The following is a 25,922-nucleotide window of genomic DNA, read 5'->3' as shown; positions in this document are numbered from 1 at the left end:
CTCGATTTTTTCCCCTGCCAAATAAATCTACTACAAATTAGTTGGAGATTCGCTAAATATGCCCCTGTGACTGGTATAGGTAGTGTCTGAAACAAATATAAAATTCGGGGTAAGACGTTCATTTTTATTACATTTGTTCTACCAAACCAGGAGATGAACAGTGTATCCCATCTTGTGAGGTCACCTTTAATATAATTTAGAAGGGGGGTGTAATTAGCATTAAACAGTTGACTGTATTCTTTGGTTATCTGGATCCCAAGATCCCAAGATAGCGAACCGCTTTAGGTCGCCATTGGAATTTAAATGATGACTCTAAGATACATTTTACTGTGTCAGATGTTTGGAGCAAAAGAGCCTCTGATTTGGAGTTGTTTATTTTATAACCTGACAGGGAACCATATATCTCTAGTTTCTCAAGTAAATTTGGGAGCGAAATTAGGGGGTTGGAAAGTGTCAGAAGGGCATCGTCAGCGAATAGTGAGATTTTGAAGTGTCGGGGGCCGATCCGAATCCCAGAGATGTCTGGGTTTCGCCTTATGGCGGCAGCTAGGGGTTCGATACATAGTGCGTACAGTAGGGGTGACAAAGGGCACGCTTGTCTTATGCCGTTACCAAGGGAGAAGGTGGGGGACAGTAATCCATTCGTCAAGACTGACGAGGACGGGCGGTGGTATAGGGCCTGGATGGCCGACATGAATTCCCCCTTCAGACCAAATTGATTGAGGGTGCTGAACATAAAGGGCCAGGAAAGCCTGTCAAATGCCTTTTCGGCATCAAGGGCTAGGACCACTGTGGGAATTTTGTGCTGATTGACATAGGTCATAATATCTATGGTGCGCATAGTGTTGTCCAGGGCCTATCTAGAGGGGATGAAGCCTACTTGGTCTGGGAATACCAGGGTTGACATGTAGTTGTTTAATCTGTTTGCCAGTACTTTAGTGAATAGTTTTACATATGCGGTAATTAATGAGATGGGGCGATAACTAGAGCAACAGGACGTGTCTTTGTTTGGTTTGGGGATGACCACTATGGTAGGGCGGGTAGACTCTTCGTGAAATTTACCGTATATATATATTATTAAATAAGTGGGTCAGTTGGGGGACGAGCTCTTTAGAGAATGTTTTATAATAAAACATCATAAAGCCGTCGGGGCCAGGGGCTTTGGAATTTTTTTGTGATTTCAGGGCCAAGGTAACTTCCTCACCAGTAATTTCCTGGTTCAAGGATGTGATCTGGTGAGGGGACAGAGTGGGCAGTGAGCATTTGTCTAGGTATGATTTGATGGTCTGGGGAGGGGCTTCTGGGGTGTGCTGGCCTTTGTGCAGATTATAAAGGTTTTCATAGTATTCATGAAAAGTGCCATTAATGATCCTGGGGTCGTAGGATATATTCCCCTGCTTGTTTCTAATAGAAGTGATTGTTTGGGATGCCCTTTAAGCTCTAATTCTGTTGGACAAAAGTGTGTCAGCCTTATCCCCCTTCTCGTAGAAGGATTGGTTGAGCCACCGGAGTTGACGCTCAGTCTTCTCCGTCAATATAGCTTGAATTTCCCCTCTAACTTTTTGAATCTGCTGCCCGAGAGAGCGGAAGTTAGATTGTTTGTGTTGAGATTCTAAGATTTTAAGTTGGGAGGATAGCTTATTGTATGTCTCATTGCGCTCTTTCTTCCTGTGGGAAGCAAACTGTATAATGTTTCCTTGGATTACTGCTTTGTGAGCTTCCCAAATTGTAGGGATCGGAACTTCTGGGTTATTGTTGATGTCAAAATACCCTGTTATTGCTTCTGCTATTTGCTCTTTAAAGTGCGGGAGCTTAAGTAAAGCCCTGTTTAGTCTCCATGAAGTTCTGCCCCGGGGGTTCTGAAAAAGGTCGACCGAGAGAGAGAGTATAGAGTGGTCAGACCAAGTGTTAGGGATTATGTCAGCTTTCTTTATATGTTGGAAAAGATTAGTACGGGCTCATGAACATGTCTATTCGGGAATAGGATTGATGGGGAAATGAATAGAAAGTGTAGTCCCTAGAAGAGGGATAAAGTGCTCGCCTCGGTCGTTTGCTTTAGCAAGTTTTTGGTATGCGAAGCTAGGGAAAAGGGGCGTCTAGGTGTTGATCTGTCCATTGAAGGGGACATAACTGTGTTAAAGTCACCACCCCAGGAGGACCAAACGTTTACGTGAGCGGTGTAATTCTGTGAAGAAGTGTGTAAAAAAGGCCGCCTGACCTGTGTTAGGAGCATAGATGTTAGCAAGGGTGATGTCTAGATGCCCAATCCTTCCCGTTAAGATCAGAAATCGTCCACAACTTTAGTTTTTAAATATCCTATTTTTGAATCTTGAAAATAAACTGTTTTAAATGGGAAATAGCTGTTAGCAGGGTCTCAATTTTTCCATACTGCTCCATGAAACTTTAAGTTATGCAATATAGAATTAAAGATATTTAAAAGTAGGTGGTGACTGTTGTCTGCCAACTACTTTTTATTTTTTAATATGTGCTGCTTCGGATGTTTACCAAGCACTAACTATGAACTCACAGAATTGTTCTCAAGATCAGTGTGGGAATCCACACAGTTCAGAATTGCTACCTCTACTACAAACATGTGGTCTTGCACTGTCTTTTTTATTTGTCTAACTGCTTCTAATTGCCTGCTCAGAGCATTTTAAAGGGCAGACCACTTTTTTCTGGTCTATGAAAACATTCCTATAAAAGGGGAATGAACCTAAATTTACAGAAATACATTGGAAAATGTATAGAATAAAACAGAATAATATCATAGCAAATTACAACCTACTTTCACTTTAAGACAAATGTTGTTTAAATGTAAATTTATTTATGTTTTAATCATGAGTAATTGGACCGTTTTTATTCTGATCACATTTTGTATTTTTTTTTTTTTTTTTGTATTACATTATTCAAAGCCAATACCTCCCTATGTGGCTGTGGCTTTGGCTCAACCAGGCCATAGTCCCACAAAATAAAGTCTCATGAATCCACTCCAGTGCAAAATGTGACACACTTGTGTATCTAATGTACACTTAAGCCAGAGACATTTGATCAGGTAATTGAGGAGTCAAAATGCATAAATTCCTGACCTTAAAGTGAATACCTTTAAGATGTGTGTATAATAGAATCCCATTGGATGATAACAGTACACTCCCACCATTTAGGCATGGATGAATTTAGTCCCATTCCTAGTGTTTCCCACTCTTGCCTTTGCTTGATCTGTATTTTGTTTTATGGACCACTATGTTATATATACTATGCTCTGTTTCCCTACTCTGCGGCCCTGCCATATATATATAAATAATAATAACAGTAAATGTTTGCTGAACCTTTCCTGCATGTTACACTGAACACCTTCCATCATATTTAGAAGGTACAGGTAAATGCTACAATGCCAATATGAGAGACATCCTTGGATTATACTTTTCATCATCTCCCTTTCCTTCAGGCATGTTTTTGTAGTTATGGTCTACATGTATAAATAAAGTTTTCACTGCTTTGAATGACCTCTTTTATCCAGAGCATCAAAGTATACTTTGTTTCTAAATCAAATGATTGTATCATTTCCAATTGCTACAATTGCACCAAATTGTCCCCTAGCCAGGGTGCATCACAGTAGTGTGTCTATATATATATATATATATATATATATATACACATATATATATTGTAGCAAGAGCCCGCTACTGGTGAAGCACACGCGTACAACTTCTTCCTTTTTATGCTTCTTTATTGTCAGGATGGTAATAATTGTTTGACACCGTATACTTGCACAGCAATTATGGAGACCCTAAACATTTACTATACATAATCCAGCTCTCTGTCAAGATCAGCCAGCTATCCCAGCGTTGATCTCCCTGAACAATAAAACAAGCAGGGTTTTATACCTGACACTCCTCCCACAGGCCTAGCTTGATGGACATGTGACACACCCACCTTCTCTTTAAAAAGGACACGCCCATCCCTGGCTCTGTTTAGACTTTCAGATACACCCTGTCTGTTTGCTGAGAGGAAGCAGCTTTTTAAATCTTGTAAGTAAACCAACTTTTACTACACATATGTTTTTACCTGGTTTAATCTCCACCTAGGTACATAACTGTGCCAATCTTTTACTCTACTTCCCTGCTTTCTCTGCATATTGTCAGCTAAATGCCTCCTTTTGTTACAATATATATACATATATCTGTGTAATTTATATGGTCATATCTTTGATACAGTAGTATTGGTGTAGTATCAGTCTAATCTGTTAAATTTTTTTGCAGTGACTTAGGGGTATACTTTTTTGCAAAACTGCACCTTTTTTTGCCAATTTTATGTGTAGTCTGTAAAATGTGAAAGTTACTACTGCCTGAACCACACTTAAAATCATATTATTAAACCGCACAGTTTGAAATGGCTATCCCGATTTCATATAAATGGCAGTATACAAGCAGTGTGATTTAAAAAGCTGCAGTTTGCAAAACCACACTTCAAACTGCCAGAAAAATGGCAGTTTAGACATAGCTCTGAAAGGCTAGAAAACTCAAACCGCTTGCTGTTTGGGCAGAACCATCGGGTCCCGCACCTAGAGCTAAACATCCCAAGTGAGCTCATATGTCACATGATGTAGTGAGCAGAGAGGCTTTGGAATTCTCTTCAGAGCTCTGCCTCCTCCTGTAAAAATGACAGATACATGCTTATAAGATACTTAATTTACTATCTAAAGAAAGAAATATAAACCTTCTATGTGGGTGGAATTGCTGCTTTAACTGCAAGATTTGGAGATCCAAACTTTGCAGATTGATTATAAATGTTCTATGATTTTTTATTTCACTTATTTAGACATACTGCCTGCTGTTCAGTATTGAAGCCCCAGTACTGCTGAAAGCTACTGGTTTATTTGAATATTAAAATAGCATGCCCAGAAGTGAGACTATTGTGAAGGATGCTAAATATCTGACTAAATTGTAGCTTTTATTATTTTACTGATGGTTCAATTAAAAAAAGAGGCAAAAGTAGCAATGGATATGCAAGAGTAGCTGAGAGAAGGCACAGACTGCAGAAAGTAAATAAATATAGATATCTGTGGACAACTTACAGCTTCATGTAAACAGATCTGGCGAAGCTCATCCAAACAGCTTTGCAATTTCCTTTCCAGTGTACGTTGCTGAATGCGCACTGCTTGCGTTAACTCCTTGCATGCATAAGAAAGGTAGCCAGGAACTAAGGAAAATAAAAGAATAAGGAAAATATAACACCAGAGCGCCAAACTGCAGGCAGTAAGAAATTAAATATAAGTAAAATCATGTTTAATGCTTTAGATTATGTTTAGCAGCCAAATTTAAAAGTGAAAAAGAATGAGGAGACAAACTTACTCATATTGACACACATAAAGAAATGTATTTCTCTACAAAACAGCAGATAGTTCTCCAAGTGCCTGCTGGTAAATGTTTGCTGGAACTGATAAGATTACTGTAAAGAATAAACACAATCTGACCCATGCTGAAGGGGCAAGCTGCTTAGCCCTAGGGTAACTTAAGCTGGGTACACACTACAGAATTCTCCACCAACTTTTTATGCCGATTGATTTTACATCCGATCGATGGTCCGATCGCTCGGTCCATGGACTGCATACACACTAGCCTTGTTTTAGACGATAAAGGGAAGAGCGGCCGTTCCATTAGCGACTTTTTACAGCCATGTTGTCGTGAGCAATGATTTTAATTTCATACACATTGAAGCCATATTTGCGGGGCATGTAATGATATACGATATTAGCATAAAGGGGCAGATATAGATAACACCCAAAGCCACATAAAAAAGCAACACTGTCTCTTCATTCATTCATTCCTATTTTTTAACCTTCAATGGATACATTAGAAGAAGAAAAAGCAACTGCACTTTTCCTGCTTGCTGTGGCAAGAAGACTGCAGGTACGGAACCAAATAGAAATAAGGAGAAAGAATAGATCTTGTTGGAGCAAAGATTGATTCAAGAGGAGAGACACGTTCTCTCATATGCCCCTGCTACAGGAGATACGGGACAACAGATGACCTTAAAAATTTTCTTCGTATGAATGATGCCACTTTTCAGAAATTGCTCCAACTAGTAACCCCTCTCATCCAGAGGGAGAACACCCATATAAGGAGATCCATACTGCCAGAGCAAAGACTGGTGGCAATGCTAAGATTTTTGGCAACAGGGAGGACACTGGCAGATCTGAAATACAGCATGGCTATTTCACCTCAAGCTCTTGATATGATTGTCTGTAATCAGTATATGAAGGCTGGAAAAAAGCAATAGAATTCATTATAAAAAAATAGAGGTTTATTACCATACATAAAATTTAAAAAATAAATTTAACTTGTAAAGTGCAATGCAATAATTATTTGTACCAGAGCAACAGTTTATAATTGTTGGTAGTGCAAAATTTTGCTTGTGTCCATTCCAGATGTGTCCCCAGCATAATGTGGCATCCTTCCTGATGCTATTGGTGTGGAAGTCATATACGGTTGAGACATTACGCTTTGTCCGCCCATGGTAGCATGCTGCAACTGTGCTGTGTGAAATGTGTATGATTGTTTGTGTCTGTGGTTAGATGAGGAAATAACTGTGTCTGACCACAAATCTTAAGCGGTCGCCCTACACATGAGGTCGCACAGCAGCCGCTCCATTTCAGCTTGTATGCGCTTGCTACTACTAGTCATTTTGCTAGCTTTTGTTGCTCCCAGGTAGTGCATCACTTTCTTGTATTTCCCTTATTCTATGTCTCTTTCACTTCTGAATGATTTTTGCTAGTGTACCAGCTTCGGTAACGTCCTGGCTATCAGCAGTAAGCTGGCTTTCACGTGCAGTGCTATTACTTGTTGTATCTTCCTGGTCTGCAGCATCCAGCAAGAGGCCATCAGACAGGAGTGCAGGCTGAAAAAGAGCAAAATAAAAATAATGAGCATATGCAATTACAATGCATGTTCAAATGTAACCTATTTGCACGTCTTTATATTTCAGTTTCCATTGACAGAGCAGAGGCGAATGCAGGATTTAGAAGGGGGAATTTCCGCCCCCCCCGGGGAAAAAAAATAGAGCGAGAGAGAGAGCTGCTGCGCATGCGCAGCAGCTCCATTTCAGCGAGTCTGAATTATACAGCAGCCGCGGCGCTGTCAAGAAGCATCCGCGGCAGTGCTGTATTATACTACAATACAGCACTGCCGCGGATGCTTCTTTGACAGCGCCGCGGCTGCTGTGGAGTACCGTTGGTTCCCGGAGGGAAGGGGTTTCTGGGGAACCAGAAACCCCCCCTGCGTGCGCCACTGCAGAGGAAGACTGGAAAGTGATAGCCAAAGACTTTGAGAGGCTATGGAATTTTCCAAATTGCTGTGGTGCCATTGATGGCAAACATGTCAGAATTATGCCACCATCAAACAGTGGATCTTTATACTTCAATTATAAAGGATTTTTTAGCATTATTTTAATGCCCATAGTGGATGCGAACTATGAATTCTTATTTGTGGACATTGGAAAAAATAGATTAAATGAGTCTCAGATGGAGGTGCATTGGAGCATACTACCTTCCATAACAAACTACAAAACAATGTCCTTAACATTCCATCTTGGAGTAGCACAAAATATGGACTAAACTTTGTGTTTGTGGCAGATGACGCCTTTGCATTGCACAACAATGTATTAAAACCGTGTGCACTAAGAAATCTGAGCATTGAAAGGCGTATATTTAATTACAGACTGTCACATGCTCGGTGTGTAGTTGAAAATGCCTTTGGGGTTCTAAGTAACAGATTCTGAGATTTCATTCTGCCGTAAACCTGCGTTTGGACAAAGTAGTGATGGCCTGTTGTGTTCTGCATAACTTTCTACTGTGTAAAAGAAACAGTAGACGTACCACTCAGGCCCATGTGGACACTAATGCCGAGGACATGGAGGTAGTGGGCTCTGACACCATTAGAGTGTGGACACTCTAGAAATAGTAGTACATTGGCTTAATTAAATCGGGAGGCGTACCTCTGTATTTCAACGGTGATGGTGTCGTGCCATGGCAGAATGATTGCTTATGACAAGTGTTTATATACATGTTAGGTATTGTCATTGTTTTGTTGATTCTTTTAACATGAAAAAAACTGTTACATGGCAATATCATAATGTACTGTACTTACTGTGCCGCTTGCAGGTATATCATATGCTTGCTCTACCTCTGTGGATGAACTGCTGTCTGTGGGCATGATACTAGTGGACGTAAGTGATGTTTCTTGGTCCATCACAGAGTGCAAAAGATCAAAGTACCATATCTTTGGCACATACACGTCTTCAGCTGCAGCTCCTGATTTTTTGGCGGCATCAACTTTATTTAATTCTTTTTTATATACAGTCCTAAGGTTCTGGATCTTGCGTTTTGCCCATTCCACAGTTGCTTCAGGGTGATACGACAGACATGCTTTTACAAGCTCTTGCATCGTCACGTTATGCATCATTGTGTTTGAATAATCTTTGGATTTGGCTTTCCACAAACATGGGTAAGCCTTGTAGGTCTCAATGACATCCTTCATTAGGTCAGCATTTCTTTTGTAAGCCATTGTGTTCTGTTTGGCTAGAATAAAAATAAACATATTTTACATCTGTGGTGTACAATAAAGCAATGCAAGTACACATGTATGCACTAATCAGAAATAACTTACCGTATATGTGAACGAATGTACAGCTAAAAACAATCGTAAAATCCCTTCGTTTGTAATGGTCCTGTACGAGTTAAAATTATAGCAAAAAATCTCCATACACAAGGTTATTATACCCGAATAGTCATCACCCACAATGCTCCATTCTCTGCAGGCATCATCGCTGATTGGTCCACAGCAGAAACGAATGCCCATGTCTGAGTGTATAAAATTACAGAGGAGCCTGTCTGGCACCGAGGAACGTGAGAAGATGACGGGTGAGGAGAAGGTGTCAGTGGGGGTTGCAGCTATGGAGACGGAGACCCAGTCAAAGATGGTGCTGGAAGGGCCAAAAAATGTTGAAAAAGTTAAGGTGGGGGATGTAGATGTTCAAGAAGACGAAGAAATAAAATTTACTACAGTTAAAAGAGCAAAGTCAATGAGCCCAAGAGAGGTGGAGATGATGGTAAAAGTACTGGACCAGTACAACTACGACTGTCAAAAGCGAAAGTACAGAAAAGTTAATAATGGAAAGGAATGGATAATGCAAAAACTGCTGCGATTACTGATGGAAAGACTTGGAAAGAAAATAAATAAATTCCAAGTCTAAAAGAGATGGTAGGACCTTAAAAATAAAGAGGAAAGGAGACTGGATCGAATTCATAGAAACATTAAAAAAAGTGAGTAGCACGTGTAGTGTACCTGTTTGAAGGACCTTATGTATTTTTAGTTCCACATGAAGCAATGCAAACACCTGATTTGTAACATATATATTAACAGTGTGAAGGCCTGTTTAGATACCATTGACACCACTACTGTAACACCTGTTATCAAACAAGAAAAAAATGATATTGAATATAGATATGAAAGAAGATATACATGAAGGTATTTCAATGAACATGTGTAGACAACTAAATGCTTTGGGCACATACAGTGCATCTGGAAAGTATTCACAGCGCTTCACTTTTTCCACATTTTGTTATGTTACAGCCTCATTCCAAAATGGAATGAATTCCTTTTTTCCCCTCAAAATTCATTGCTCTTTGGTTTTTGCTCTGACATGCACAGTCAAGTGTGGGACCTTATATAGACAGGTGTGTGCCTTTGCAAATCATGTCCTATCAACTGAATTTACCACAGGTGGACTCCAATTAAGCTGTAGGAACATCTCAAGGATGATCAGTGGAAACAGGATGTATGTGAGCTCAATTTTGAGCTTCATGGCAAAGGATGTGAATACTTATGTACATGTGATTTCTTAGATTTTTATTTTTAATAAATTTGCAAAAATCTCAAAAAAACTTTTTTCACGTTGTCATCATTGGATATTGTGTGTAGAATTTTAAGGGAAAAAGGAATTTATTCCATTTTGGAATAAGGCTGTAACATAATAAAACATGGAAAAAGTGAAGCGCAGTGAATACTTTCCGGATGCACTGTACCTGTACCGTTATAATAACCAAAATGACGCTTCTGTTTCCCAGAATCTATGGAGGTTAAGCTCGCTATTGTTGCGATTGTGCCAGAGGGACCATAACACAAACTGATCTTGAGCATTGTGCAAGATGAGCAAATTTCTGGGGGTAAATGTATTAACCTCCGGTTTCTTCAACCCCCGCGAGTTCGGTGTCTTCCCCGCTTAAATTTAAAGCGGCGCTGCCTTGTAAAGGGAAGTTTGGTGTTGGATTAAGACTTTTATTAACTTTATTACAGATATAGAAGTTTAATGGTAAACTTTTTTTATTTTCGTGTTTCTTAGATACCATTGTCATATCTAATGAAAGTTCTGAGGGAGAAAAAAATGTTCTAAAGCTCCAGCATTATTTTAAAGAAATAAAAGGGAATATAACCAACATCAGTAAAAAAATTAAAACCTTGAGAATACTTTTGTTGAAATGTATATGCTGTTTGAAACTGTTCTGCCACAAACCAGCAGCACCTTTAAAGTAATACTATTTTTTTCACTTGTCATATTCTACAATAACATTTTTTGTACTTTTTCCTGCAATAAAACTGTTGCATTAACACTGTGTAGTTTATTCTGGGTATTTTACAAATATTAGTTAATAAAGGTTAATATGACTTTATAAGTTTAATAGTTTATAAAGGGTAAATATGAATAGGTTCCCAATATATATGCAAAGGGTAATAACACACGTGCTTTACACAAGTGTAATGGTCTGCAACCAGACAGGTGCAATACACATGTATACAAAACACAAGTCAGTGATGTGCGGATACCGCACCACGGGGGACTAGTACAGGCATCACAAATTTACATACACACGCTCCCCAGGTCGAGGAAGTATCGGAGGATTGTCATGGATCACCCAGAAATTTATACACACTACACAACGGAAAGGAGATTGGAACGAAAATATTGAACGGTACGACCAACCAAATGAGGCGACACACACTGACCTGACTTTTGATCGAGCGGTCGTATGTCGGCTGGTTGAGCCGATTATTGGACAAAATCCCTGTAGTGTGTACCCAGCTTAAGTCAGTCACAAATTGCCAATGTGTAATGAGAAATTTGGTCCGAAAATGAATTTGCATTAGTTGGATGCAAAGGAAATTTTGAACACACTGCAACATAGCAAATACAAAAGGCAACGGGTCTCACCAGGATAAAGCACAAAATAAAAATAGAACATTTATTGAGTGGGAGCATAATAGACATAACAGGTAATGTATTGGGGAGCAAACCATCTATTCTCAAGCCAACACACTAAAATAGACTTTGCTTTTGCTTTACCAGTTGTTTCTGCTATGGATTCAGGTTCTTAGATGAAACATACAAAGTGCTTACAGGGCAATAAGCATTTTTTATAATATAATATTTTTTGTATGCATTCTGATATGACCTTATATAGCACGTATGCTTGTGCATATGCTGCATTCTGATTTGTTTAGGTAGAGCGTGCAGGTGCACCCAGGTTCAAATAAAAATGCATCTTGAGATCCGCTTCACTTTGAATATGATCGGAGCTACACTCAAGTTCCGTGTTCTTTAATAAAACTAAACAAGTACAATGCCAATGGGTTAACGGCATTAGGCATTCATTCAATGGGACAATCATGTGGAAGTAACAGTAGATATCCCAAATTGACATCTACTGAAAAATGGCAATACAGATATCCATTCACAAATCAATGTTTAGGTTGACAAAATCTTGTCGTTAACTCCATACACGTTGCAATTTGGATGGCTAATTAGGCGTAATTGACCTCAAATTTCTTCATGTGTATCCAGTGGCCGAAGTGGGGTGGTATACGGTGGTATGCCATACAGCCACTTCTCCTGCTACCTTCATTGTAAAACTACCAAATTCCATTCCAAAACAGAAAAAGTTTAATGTAATGAAAGGGGTGTTTGTAAAGTTGTAGAAGGTTGGACTTTAACCTTTTGCACAATTCGCCTTTGGAGATTATTTGTTCTCTCCACACACTTAGCTGCCCTTCTTGTTTGTGGAGGCATCTACTACCAGTAGAGAGAAGATGTGCATCTTGAGGTAAACTATGGAGACCAAGGCATGTCGTGGTGGATGTCGTGGTGCACTCCCTATGTGCATCGTAAATGACCTCCACAACCTGTGTAGTTTGTTATAGAAGCACCTCCCCCCTAACATGGCCACCTGCTGCAGAGAAGGAAGAGCATGTCGGACACATTTCTACAGTTATTTCATGTATATTATTTAGCTCATTAATAAATAACTTTTGTTATTAATATCAAATGATGGCTTTGCTCTTTAACTACTCTACTAATTCAGAGAAATTTCATAGCAAATGCATTATTGGAGTTGTTTTACAAGGTAACAGTAACCAGAAAATATTTTTGAGCAATACTGTAAAAAAATGTAGTAAACTAAAGTTGAGTAAAGCTACTTTTAAAAATATATATGTATAAAGAATACAGAATAGCATGTCTTTAAGATAATTTAGGTGCCAGGTGAACTTTTTGCCATATTCCACTGGTGTATGAACGCCTACTGTATACATTTTTTCTAGCCCTCATTTTAGTGGCCAATGACACTGATGAAGAAGAAGTAGCATTTCTGGACAACCATAGACTAACAGTTGTTGCTGTGAGCAGTACTATATGAATCAATGAAAAAATGACTCATCTTCAAAATATATTTCTAATTTAGCCATTATAATATTTCCTTGTTTGAACTCCCAAATTCCCCATCCTTACAGTCACCTGGAGGGATAATAAAGTGCATCTCTCTGTCATTTGGTGGTTCTTGCTTTCCCATGGTGAAGAGTCAGTCGGATTTAATAATCAACCTAAAAAGAAATAAATTAAGTGAAAATAAATGACTGTTATGAAGAAAGCAGTAAGACCAAACTCATGGATATATGTTTACTAACATAAGTACTATCTTAAGCTGGCCAAACAAATTGTGATATCAACAGCAATATCAGGGATTTGGCCCAATATCGCAGCACATTTGAGCTTAGAATGGGCCTGATAATAATCAGTTTGGAAGTGACTGTATTATTTTCAGGCATGATGAAAACTGCAGCAAGAATGTGGCTAATATTTACTTGTCTGTGCAGTCACCTTTTGACCATACTACCAGGACCCAGTGAAGTTGTCCAGCTTGTGTATGAATGTCAGAGGAATGTTTTATATACACTATGAAAATAATCTTATATAATCACACAAACTGACAAAATGTAATGGGCAAATATAACTTGAGTGCATGTATGTAAATCTGATCCAATATAACATACAAAGATGTACTGCATATGTAAAAGGTCCCATACCATGACAGGAGACATAGTAAATACACAAATATGCCTGATAACCATATGTTATGCCAGAGTTACATTAACTGTAACTTGAATGGCTATTACAATAGGGATAATTGATCCATATAGTAAATATACATATTCATCAGCCAGAGCTCAGGGCAGAAATGCATTCTCAACCAAAATGATAGGTTTTGATAGCCCTTGATCTGACATTTAAACGTATGCATCGCGCCCCTCTTCGCACACAGTGAAAATACAGAAAGTTAACTTGGTCTCTATTATTATGGTAATAATCCAAACTTTTCTGTACTTGTGGGCTTCTTATATTAGTATAAGTTATTATACTGCCCAATAACACTTGTTAATAAGGGTGGGTGTGTGGAAGGAAAAGTGCTATACAAACAAGCGCTTATTGAAACAAAATATCTCATACATAGGACAGTATCATTTATATCTCTATATCCATTTATTGGCTATTGTTGCTGTTTATATCCATATATTATACAGCATGTTTCGAAACCTTCTTATTGATAGATTAAATGATTAGCAATCCACATATGTTAGCGTGCTGACCGGAAACTTAATCCACCCACTATCAGTATAGTTCTAACAGGGAAAGGGTATGTATTCCTCCCTCCCTAATGATATCAGGCTAGATGACATAAGTCTCTTTTCCCATATTGTGTCGAGTTAAATACTGATGACTTATTAGTGACACCAGGATTATCTCAAGTTGGTAATCATTGTACTTATATTGGTGTACTGAAGACACTAGTTCTGATATCTCAAATTCTTTTAACTAATAGCACAATCTGGGCTCAGTCTAATAGTAAAAGCACGCATACTTCCTCCTAATACACACACACTATATTAGATTGGGTATTCTTGGTATAAGATTGAATTAGCTGCATACTACTACTCAATAGTGGCAGCTCACCCCAAACAGTCCCCCTCATTTCCAAGTCTGACGTTACCTAGCATGACGTACGGCCCAACGTACGTTTCGCCATGTGGCTTGATCATGGGAATTACCCGTCTGCGTCTTGGATGTTTGTTTTATGCTTCAAGCAGCCAATCAGATTCTTGTATTAGAATTGACATATGCCCTATACAATCACAGGTCTCCTATATTGTTTGTTGCAGAGATGATTTCCTTACTAATTCTTCTATGGCATATAATGTAAAGGTAAGTAATACTCATTATTGATCTGGAAACAATGATTGTGGAAATATGGATTATGGAAATACTTCCATAATACAGGAGTCATTATATTTCACAGATCTTTATTGCAGCTCTATTTTGACAGAGAAAGGTTTATTTATAAATATGTGTGTTGTGATCTTCCACTACAGGTACTCCTCACTTAACGACCGAGTTCCGTTCCTACGACTAGGTCGTTAAGCGAATTGGTCGCTAAGTGAGTACAGTACTGTTATATGCACCTACATGTATTATAATCATTTTTATTGATTCTGAATGAAGAAATAGACAAAAGAAAACTGTATTTTGTTAGTTTGCTTTACATTACATAACACTGCATAACAGAAAATAAACATGTGTACAGTAAAGCTCTACAAACAGCAGCAATTATAACAATGAGGACCCAGGGAGAACCTGGTTGTATCTCCGAGCGGTCATTAAATGGGTAGGTTGTTAAGTGAGGAGTACCTGTATTTCAACTCATATTGTTTAGGTCATACTGTTTTCCTATTATATACGGTCATAATATAAGATACTACCTCTCATATCATATTCATTATACTCATAGGACATTTTGCAATATAATTAATATTATTATTAATTAACTATAACTATATATAATATTCCCTGTAAAGCGCTTAATAAGTCACTATATAAATAAGTGTTAATAAATAATATTTCCCATAATTATATTTCAATCACACACACACATATATGTATATATACATATATATATATATATATATATATATATATATATACAGTCCATAGTTCATTCCAGCTAATTTCCTTATTTGAGACTGAAAAGCAGTTGCTATAGTAAGAACAGTGATTTAAATAAGTCCACTGACAAAATGGTCAGAGTATAAAAAAATGGGGACACCATATATTCTCCTAGATTTTAGAATTAAGTGTTGTGTCTGATGCCATACCTCAGTAGTTGATCAATGTATCTTGTATGTAGCACAGTAGATGAGTTGAGCAGCTGGATATGCAGAATTTTCAGTTTGGTATGAGAGGAAGCTCTGTTACCTGTCTGTACCTGAGTACAGAGGCGGGAGGAAGGGCTAGAGCTAAAGGGTGGGACTATGTAGAAAGTCTAAAACTTGTCATAAAGGAATGCAGATACAAAAAGTACTAAAACAGAGTAACTAAAAGTGTGATACATTCTGAAACGCTCTGAAATAGTTTTTGTTACATTTGGACACATTAAACGTACAATTTAATAAGATAGAAGAGCTTTGCAAGTCTTTTTTAAATGCCACCAACAATGCCAAAGAATGTACTAGGTAAATACATGCATGTTTATTTGTGTTATTTAAGATATTAAGTTGCCAATCTGCTAGTTACATAATTGTCAACAATTGGAATTTTTTTCCAGGGAGAATTATTTCTTGTGAAGTGAAAGTGCTGCATGCAAACGGTGAACTAAGTAGTGTACAGCACACATTTTTTTGAGGGCTGTTGTGTCTGTAAAGTTTTGATTGTGGTATTTGTGGAAAGGTCCCTGAATTGATCTAAAATAAATATGTATAGAAAGGACACATACATGTACAGTACAACATACTAACATAGCATTTCAGCCTAACAATATCCATCACATTATGCCCAGTATATTATATATTATATTATATTATATTATATTATATTATATTAAGTGTAGTGTCCAGCATATTAAACTCATCAGTGGCTACCATGTTATACTTGTCAATTTCTAAGATGTTGCAAAATACAGGTCAACATCTGATGCCCATTATGCAAAGCAGAGCCCTGTCAGATGACCAAAGTATAGTTCATTCTGATTGCTAAAACAGAGTCAATTCTGCAGATAAAAATATAAAGCAGAGCCTTTTCTGGTGACTAATTTTATATAAAATAAAGACTAATATGGTTTGTATACACATTCTGATAAAAAGCACGCAAGGCAGAGCCCATTCATTACACAAAGGAGATACCATTCAGATGACCATTACACAAAACTTTCTGCTGACTATTATAACTTACTGTCTATCCTAAAGGCTAGTATAGAAAGCAAAGCTCAGTCTGGTGACACAAATACAAAAAGGACCCAATTCTGGTGGTGTGGTATAAAAAAATAAAGCCTTCTGTGGTGGCCGGTATACAAAACAAACCCCTTTCTGGTGCCTACTATTAAAGTGATCCTTTTCTGATTGCTAGTATAAAAAGTAGATCCATTTATGGTGGCTAGCTCACACAATGAATATACTTTTTATAGCTCATATAATAGATTGTCAATAGTGGCTAGTTATCAAAACTGTGCCTCCTCTGGTGGCTGTACTGGCTAGTCGGCAAAACAGATATTTTTTTCTGATGTTTGTATATATCACAAAGAATGTAAGCTCTCAGGGGCAAGGTCCTCTATACCTATTGTCCCATGTTTGTCTACTGTCTGACTCCCTTTTTCGTTCTGTCATGTATTTTGCTGCACTCTGTGTGAGTCCCCATAGCATTACTCACACTCATCTGTGCTACTTATGTGTATTACCCCATCGATTTGTTACATGCTTCCAGTGTCGGACTGGGGCATGAAGGGCCCACCGGGGGACTGCAACGCTAGGGGCCCACCAGTGGGGGTGTGGCCGGCCATCATAGAGGCGGGACCAGACACTAGAGGGGGAGTGGTCAGCTCACGAAGGACAGCTAGAACCATAGTGTGGTATATAAAGAATGCAGTGTGTATATAGAGTACACAGTCTTGACTTGCCCCTTAGATTGGGTAGAACAGTCACCAAAAATTGGGATTGTTCCAGTAAACCAGGCTTGGCTAACCTATGGCACTCCAGGTGTTGTGAAACTACAAGCCCCAGCATGCTTTGCCAATATACTCCAAAACATACTGCTAGGTTAATTGGCTGCTATCAAAAAATTGACCCTAGTCTCTGTCTGTCTGTCTCCCTGTCTGTCTATCTCCCTCTTTGTCTGTCTGTGTCTGTGTGAGTGTGTGTCTTTATTAGGGAATTTAGACTGTAAGCTCCAATGGGGCAGGGACTGATGTGAATGAGTTCTCTGTACAGCGCTGTGGAATTATTGGCGCTATATAAATAAATGGGGATGATGATAGCAGCTTATTGCTGGAAGGGTATGCTGGAACTTGTAGTTTCACAACACTTGGAGTGCCACAAGTTAGCTAAGCTTGCACTAGACTCAGAACATTTGACAGACTGTCCTACCTGTTGTTGTCACTTTTACCACCTGTGGCTTCTGGTTTCTTTAGTTGCGGCTTGTCTGTATCCTGGAATGTTGAGGGTCCTATTTGGAAAAAATAATGGATACATTTAGAAAACACCAACCATCCCTGCTATTAAATCAACAGCACCCACATTTAATAAATAGGCCTCTCTCCAGCCCCAACATTAAAGTAATAGTACTCACATTTGATAAATAGATCTATTTCCCTCCAACCGACCCCAACATTAAATTAATACTATTCCCATTTAATAAATAAACCTATTACCCTCCCTCCAAACAGCCCCAGCAAGAAATTAATAGCATTTACGTTTAATACATCCATTTCCCACATTAAATATTAATATTCACATTTAATAGATAGCCCTCCTCCCCACACTCAGCCCTACATTCAATTATAGACCCAAACCACCCCAGCATTAAATTAAAGGTCCCATCACCCCCTCCCTATAGTGTTCTCTGTACAGCCCCCCTCCCTATAGTTTAGCAAAGGCAGCCCCCTCTAATTATAGTTTAGCATAGGCAGCCCCCCCCTCACTATCATCATCATCATCATCATTTATTTATATAGCGCCACTAATTCCGCAGCGCTGTACAGAGAACTCACTCATATCATTCCCTGCCCCATTGGGGCTTACAGTCTAAATTCCCTAACACACACACACACACACACACAGACACACACAGACACACAGACACACACAGACATAGACACACAGACTAGGGTCAATTTGTTAGCAGCCAATTAACCTACCAGTATGTTTTTAGAGTGTGGGAGGAAACCGGAGCACCCAGAGGAAACCCACGCAAACACGGGGAGAACATACAAACTCCTCACAGATAAGGCCATGGTTGGGAATTGAACTCATGACCCCAGTGCTGTAAGGCAGATGTGCTAACCACTACGCCACCGTGCTGCCCTGCCCACTATAGTTTACTATAGATAGGCAGCCCCCCTATGCCACACAGTAGTGCCCCAAACAATGTTACTCCACACAGTATTGCCCCAAACAATGTTATGCCACACAGTAGTCCCCGAAATTCACATATGCCACGAAATACTGTCCCCAATTCATATTATGCCCACAATAGTGTCCCCAATTCAAATTATACCCTCAATAGTGCCCCCCAATTCACATATGCCATGGAATAGTGCTCTCTCAATTCGCGCACACACTAATATATATATATATATATATATATATATATATATATATTCTCTGCAGTAAGCCTCTGCTTACCCAGTATCTAGAGAACAGATGGAGGATATATATATATAAGATAATTCTGTGTCAAGTGAAAGTCCTGGAATTTGGAGGAAATTAAAAGACACATCCAATAATATTAAATAAAAATAAGAAAATCGACTTATCCATATTTTGATTGATGCAGCCTCTGCTCCTTAGTCTTTCAGCAGCGGCGGGAACATAAGACAGTCAGCTGACAGGAGGAGGAGGGGGCAGGTCACATGATCGCAGCTGCGATCGCATTTGAAAGATGACTGCAGCCAGTCATCTGTAGCAGCAGGGACGCCGATCACCAGGTGAGCTGACCCCCCCCCCTTTTGATCCAGAACGTGGCTGCCGGCTGAATGACAGGATACGTATGTTCAGCAGCCATTCATTAATTCCTGGTTTAAGTTAAATATTCTACGAGTATTCCCTTTATTATTACGCTCACGCTCAGTTTGTGTGTAACACACTTACTGACAAGAAGTCTGATGTGCGTAGGGGGAACTGTTCCCTGTGGTCAAACCTTATCTGGAAATATCTGACAAGAATCCCTGGACCCAGTCTCCTAGCAGGCACACGCTCCTCTGTCTAACACGCTGGCAGGATCTGGGCACACGTACTGCGTGTAACACGGGTGATATCAGGATTGTGATTGGGGAACTCTCCACACCAGGCCGGCAGTGAGAATGATTACAAAGGTTTATAACAAGCAGACGAGATGAACTCTGTACACACAGCAGCAGGGACGCCGGGGAGGGCAGCAGGGATACCGAACATGTGAGCTGAATGGGCTCCGCCCACTCCTAGAAGGGGGTGTGGCCGTAAGGCAGAGGGGCCTACCGGTGATTTTTCCGGTAGTCCTGTAGGCCAGTCCGACACTGCATGCTTCTGTATCCAGTGCTACAGGATCTGTGGCTCCTTATAAATAAATCATGTTGTCTTCTATGCAAAACTAACCTGTTGAGCTTTTTTTGTTGGTTTGTATGATTAGCATACCTCCCCTCTCCTGTTAAAAAGTTATTGCCCATTATAATTGGTTGATAGCACGCCTCAATCTGAAAGCATGTGGTTCTCAGGGAGCAAGTTTACTTTTAGTATAAGTGGGACTGAGTGAATGCTGCAGCATTACAGAGACAATAAAATGAAGCTCATGACTCTGGGACTGACCTATGAATTTCTATGAAGGATAGCAGCTATGTAGTTAGAACCTTTGATTGCTTTTGAACATAATGACTCCTAAAGAGCATTCTCTATGGCAAATGATCTTAGTGCTGAAAAATTGTTGATATAAAATATACTAATTGAAAATTATTCTGGGCATTTACAAAAACTCGTAAGTAAAGGGACCCCCATTTGCAATATTATAAACTTCAAACAGCTCTATTTTATTACTTGACAACCATAACGCAAACATTTTTACTGTGGAATACTGTTCAGTTTGGGAGCAGTGTCCTTCCATGAAGGAGGCTGAGTATTAAATAAGGTGGTCATAGAGTAGTAGTATGCTGGGATCTGAGTATTGGCATAATCCAGGTGATAATACCATTAGCACCTGTCAATTTTATTATTTATTGTTTTATACTATTATGCTATCTAGTGTTTTATAGCAGTCATAAATCATAATGAACATTCACACTGAAGCAGCAGAACATGGGACAGTTTATGGTAACGTCATAGAGTAACAGGTTAATACACATTGCTTAGAAGATGGTAGACGGAGGTCGAAATAGGAGTTTAGTTGTGGAAAGTCTAAAATATGGCTTTACACAAACACACACACACTGTTCCTCCAAACAAAAGTTTCTATTTCAGCATAAATATCATTTTTACACTTAACCTTCTGTATACAACACAGTTAAAAAAAAGTCTTCTCTGCCTTTCAATGCTTATGCTCCTGCTTTGTAGGGTATTTCTCTTAACACCGGTGTGTCCACAAAACGAAGACAAACCTGCACCCACATGGCCTAGGAATAGTAACACACAAGGCTGGAAGTGTACAGTAGCACACGTTCAGTCACTCACTACCATCAGGACAAGATCTATATAATTAATGCAGTCATTAGCTTTTTGGGGGGAGATTCAATTGCTGGCAATGTGTCGTACAGACATCACATTGCTAGCCATTATGGTAGGAATCTCTGCACCCCTCTATGAGGTGCGAGGAAAAATGTACGGAGATTCCTGCAATAACATCGGCGCTATCTGTCTCTGTGGATGTTTCGAAGAGAATTCACACTGAATTGAATCTACCTGACACTAACATTTCCACCTCATCCTCAGTGATATTACTGCTGGTCCACATATCTTGTATCAAAAATGTTCCCCTATTCCTTTATTATATAAGTTCATATGGACAAAAATATGCAATATATTTTGCCTAGCATATGATTTCTGTTTGTGATTGTTTTCATTGATGATCAGAGATACATGGCTACATTATAATGAAAACTTCTAAAATAATTGATTATTTCCAGAATACTTACTTGGCTTTACTAAGCATAATTTTCAAATAAAATTGTCTCTAGTGTGTATAAATGCTACTGGTTTATTTAGCTGATTTTTTTATTTGCAAAAAAGTAAATTTTCAGTACAGTAAGACTTATTGACCAAGCAGCAATTGTGGGAATGCATGAAGAATTTTGGTCATTTTTGATAGAATGTCTGGGTGAAGCAGGATGTTCCTAGTTGAATCTGTGTTGGGTGCACTTTTGCATATTGCGCCCACATCAGTGGTCGAAGTGGAAATTTTGGCGGTATGAAAAATATAATGGGAATGTAAATGTGTAGAATTTGATGAAGGCAGTAGAAAAAGTGGCGGTATGGCATACCACCATATACACCTCCACTTTGACCACTGGCCCACATGTAAAAAACAGAAGTAAAAGATATTTAAATTACCTTCAAAAGGGTAGGGATAGGGCATTTAGGGCAGTGGTGGGTAACAAGCGGCCTATAGGCAATCATTCATCTGCCTTGCTACAAAGCAGAGAATAAGACTGAAGCGGAGCATGCCAACTTCCTCGTCATGTGACCTCCTCTACACAATGAAATTACATCACATAGCATACCAGAGGAGGAAGAGGGAGAATGAAGTGATCTCCCCCCTTCCTCAGGGGGCTCGAGCTGTAAGGGTAAGTAAAAGTGGGGGAGGTGTGAGAGACGTGGGTAGGTGTGGGGCAAGTGGGGAGTTTAAAAGGGTATGTGGGGCTGCCTGCCAAGTCTCATCCCCCAGACAAGATATGCGAGTCAGACCGTGTTTGGGGCATGTGAAGTAGTCTGAGTGGTAAGTTGGGGACATGTGGGATAGTTTAGTAGTACACACGGGAGTGCATATGGGTGTATTTTGTGGCAAGTGGGGATCGGAGGGCATGTGGGGCTATTTTGGAGCAAGTGAGGGCATATGTGGGCATATTGAGATGGGTGATGTGGGTGTAACAAGGTTGTTTCCGGACTTTTTTTTCATTCTTGATTATGTGTAATGTGCAGCGATTTTAAAGATTGGAGGGCTGCACAGTCTTTGAAGTACATCAGGTTGCCTTTCATAGATATAGGGGGTATTTCTGGATTTGCAAGTGTATGTGGAGCCTTTTTTCCCCTGCAAAACAACCTGATTTCAACACATTCTTAGAGGTGGAGGAAATCGGGACTAGGCCTAAAATTTTAATGACACTCCACTTGCAAGAAAGTGCAAAAATACAAATGTAGTGCAAAAAGAAAAAAGGAAAATGTACAATACTGATACATGTAATAAAGACAAACCCATGCAGGCAGCACAATGGCTTAGTTGTTTGGACTTCTGCCTCACAGCACTGGGGTCATGAGTTCAATTCTCCATCATGGCCTTCTCTGTGTGGAGCTTGTATATTCTCCCGTGTTTTTGTTGCAGAATTAGTGGCGCTATATAAATAGCTGATGATGAGTATCCTCTTACTCTCAGAATTATTTGTGATATAAATGAGGCTCAAAAGAGCACTATTCTTGGACAAAAATGTAAATATTGAAGTTAAGTGGATGATAAAAAGTAATAGATGGTAGGATTTCAAAGTGACATTTTTCCAACATCTTCAATGCTGTAAATGGTTGTGCAGGAAGGGGTAGTGTATCCATATATGCAGACAAATGGGTACTTTTGCACAAATTTTAATTTTGAGAACATATTCTGCAGCTAGTAAAATTAACATTAAGGCACAACCAATCAGCAATTCATTTTTTTACCTGTGTAGTGCTAGTTATATAATGAAAGTAAGTGTCAGATTGGTTGCTATGGTATAGTCCAAAACGTCAATGCAATGTTGATAAATGAGCCTTTAGTCTCTTCAGTTTTTGATGATACATTCTAGCACAGGAAGCAAACAGTCATTTACACATACAGTGAGTTTCTGGATTAGTTTACCATAGGGTACAGATAAATAGTAGCAGTAAATATAGCAATGTGTATCTATTTTGCTTCCTTTGACACACACACTCTATACTCTTCTTATCTGAAAATAGCTGCTGATTATTTAGGATATGCAATTACCTGGGAGATAGAGAGTTGTCTACCCCTCCTCCTTATAAGTTCCACACAATACTGAAGATAATTTATTAAATAAAAGGTTCCACCAAAACTACAGTATACCCTTTTCTTTACGATTATATCTATGATTGTAGATTTGGGTAACATTACTTTATTATAGCTATACTATCTTGAACCAGCCATTTTTTTTTTGCAATAACCCATAGATGAGTTCCTGGTGGTCTTTTGAAAAAAGTAACAAAATAAAATTTCATGTTTTTATAATTCAATCAACAATGGTGTTCTCTTACTATTTTGTTAGTTAAGAGTTAAAAATGTAGAATATGGCTATCAGTGTGTAAAGGGTGGAACGGTGTTGATATTAAGATCTGCTGGAGGTCACACACACCCAGAGCGGGGCGTCTGTACTGGTCAGGCTTGTCTTTCAGGAGAGTGGGTGTGGAAGCAGTGGCAAGGGCCGGGAGAGCTAATACAATCCTAACAACTGATTGCATGACTGGACGCATCACAGTACTCCAGGTTTCAGGAAAATCCAGCCCCCTTCCCAAAGCATTTACACTGTGTACAGCTGAACAAATGGAATGTTAACCTGATTTCCTGTACCAACCACGCTCGAAACCAACTGAATGTATAAAGTTGTATCTTGCCCGATCAAATAGTACACAACATATATAACGTTTAGACCATACAAAATTGTTTTGTTCATGCATTAAATATACATTATTGCAACATCTCTTGTCTTTTAGTGTTCACATTGTGCAACACTGCTCTGTTTTAATTGCGATTATGTTCGATTTCTAATGAATGAATTAACAAATATTCATCAAGCTCTGTACTTTGAGAATATTGATTGACATAGTTTTAGATCTCTAACATTAATGACGTTTTGTGAAAATAAATGATAATCTAAACAGTTCTTACCTTATATCCCTTTTTGCGGCAACAATGTGTTCCTGGTCTGCAGTTTAGGGACATCTGTCCTTGCGGGACCCCCCTTCGTGCAGAGGGTTGGGACAGTTTAACAATAGGATTCCTTCGTCCCACTAATTAACCCCTTGTATTCTTTCGTTTTCTTAACTATTCCGGGTATGTTAACTAGCACGGGGCATATTACTAACTAGTAATACACTATGGTTTTGCATTGAATAGAGAAGGCAAAATGCTGTTACAATAGTGACAGTGATACCAGAATCAAAGTGTTCCTTAAGGTCTGAAATTAAGTTAAGCAAAGGAACAATAAAATCAATAAGGTGTCTGAAAGACAGGGAATTTGCAGGAAAGACAGGTTTGTGAATTCGGAATGGATTGTAGTGTACGCAGCAAAGGGCAACAGTGTTTACTACACTATTAATATCACAGCTTAGGGAGTATGCTATTTCACTCTGGAAAAAAAACATTCAGTGGTTCCCGTTCCGACCCACAATTTACATAATTGCCTTTAGAATGCAGAGGTGTTGTTTGGTATAGTACTTATCATCAGAAACACACCAGGATGTGAAGGGGGTGGTGGGCTTGGAATTTCGTGAATAGTGCCCCTCCCCTACTGTCAACATGACACCCAACTGGAACTGAACAGACTGTGAAGCGACAGACAGCTGTGTTACACAGAACATAGGTGAACATATTTCTTTTTTTTTTCTTTATTGAAACCACACATAAAAAAATATGTCACATCTGTGGTACTGAAATGCTTTTGCTTCATTTACCTTAAAATGTAAGAATAGTTCTGGGTAATCAGAAAAGTAATCAGAACTTGCTCAGTGCAGACTGCTGTGTGCAGAATTCTGTGTGTGACTGTTCAGTGTCCTTAGGACAGAGATTTAACTTAAAATATTATCACCTGGGGAGAGAAAGAAAAATGCTCCCCATAGCACTCAATTTTAATCAAATGAACCTAAAATATTCATAAACTGCACCCCCCTTCAGCATTGCACCCTGGGTGGTCGCCCCTATCGCACAGCCCAAGTTATGGCCCTGCATTAGGAAACAGTCACACAGGCATTTTATAAAACTGCGAGGATAAGCAGTGAAGCTGTAGTCAAATTTTGATGTCCAATCAAAGCAGTTTGTGTGTCAGGTGTATGTGTCTATTGCATTATAAGCGTTAGGCTGCCCATAATTTCAGGGGCAAACACAGAATTTTTAGAGAGGGGTTTCCACGCTACGCCACCAGTGGGCGTGAGCATCATGCATGGGGGTATGGGGGTATGAGACAGTGCTTGGCTGCTCTCCAACACATCTTATCCCTATAATATACATGGACAATGCTGCATGCACTACTGTTAGGTGCACACAGCTCTTCCTTTTCAGTGGGGGCAGGGTCCAGCCACCTCAATTATACAGTGCCCCAGGCTTGGAGGGGGGTT

The 25,922-nt window shown here is 39.1% G+C and overlaps 1 protein-coding gene across 3 annotated transcripts in view; it reads right to left on the bottom strand.

Annotated features, from left to right (window-relative positions):
- Window positions 1-24,935, bottom strand: part of INAVA (innate immunity activator) — a 67,204-nt gene extending 42,269 nt beyond the window's left edge. The window contains exons 1-3 of one of the 3 annotated variants that reach the window (XM_075195590.1): window positions 24,478-24,935; window positions 12,838-12,929; window positions 5,075-5,199 (exon numbers count right to left, since the gene is read on the bottom strand). In XM_075195590.1, coding sequence (XP_075051691.1) covers window positions 5,075-5,199; window positions 12,838-12,898 — 186 coding nt within the window. In that variant the 5' untranslated portion in view covers window positions 12,899-12,929; window positions 24,478-24,935. Of the gene's footprint in view, window positions 1-5,074; window positions 5,200-12,837; window positions 12,930-15,533; window positions 15,632-24,477 lie in introns of those variants that run through there. The other 2 variants (XM_075195589.1, XM_075195591.1) reach the window with 2 other exon arrangements.
- Window positions 24,936-25,922: the final 987 nt, after the last annotated feature.

This window comes from Mixophyes fleayi, chromosome 2, assembly GCF_038048845.1.
Source record: "Mixophyes fleayi isolate aMixFle1 chromosome 2, aMixFle1.hap1, whole genome shotgun sequence".
Taxonomy (NCBI): domain Eukaryota; kingdom Metazoa; phylum Chordata; class Amphibia; order Anura; family Limnodynastidae; genus Mixophyes; species Mixophyes fleayi.
Note: the sequence above shows the minus strand (reverse complement) of the source record. Positions and strands in the feature narration are given on the sequence as shown.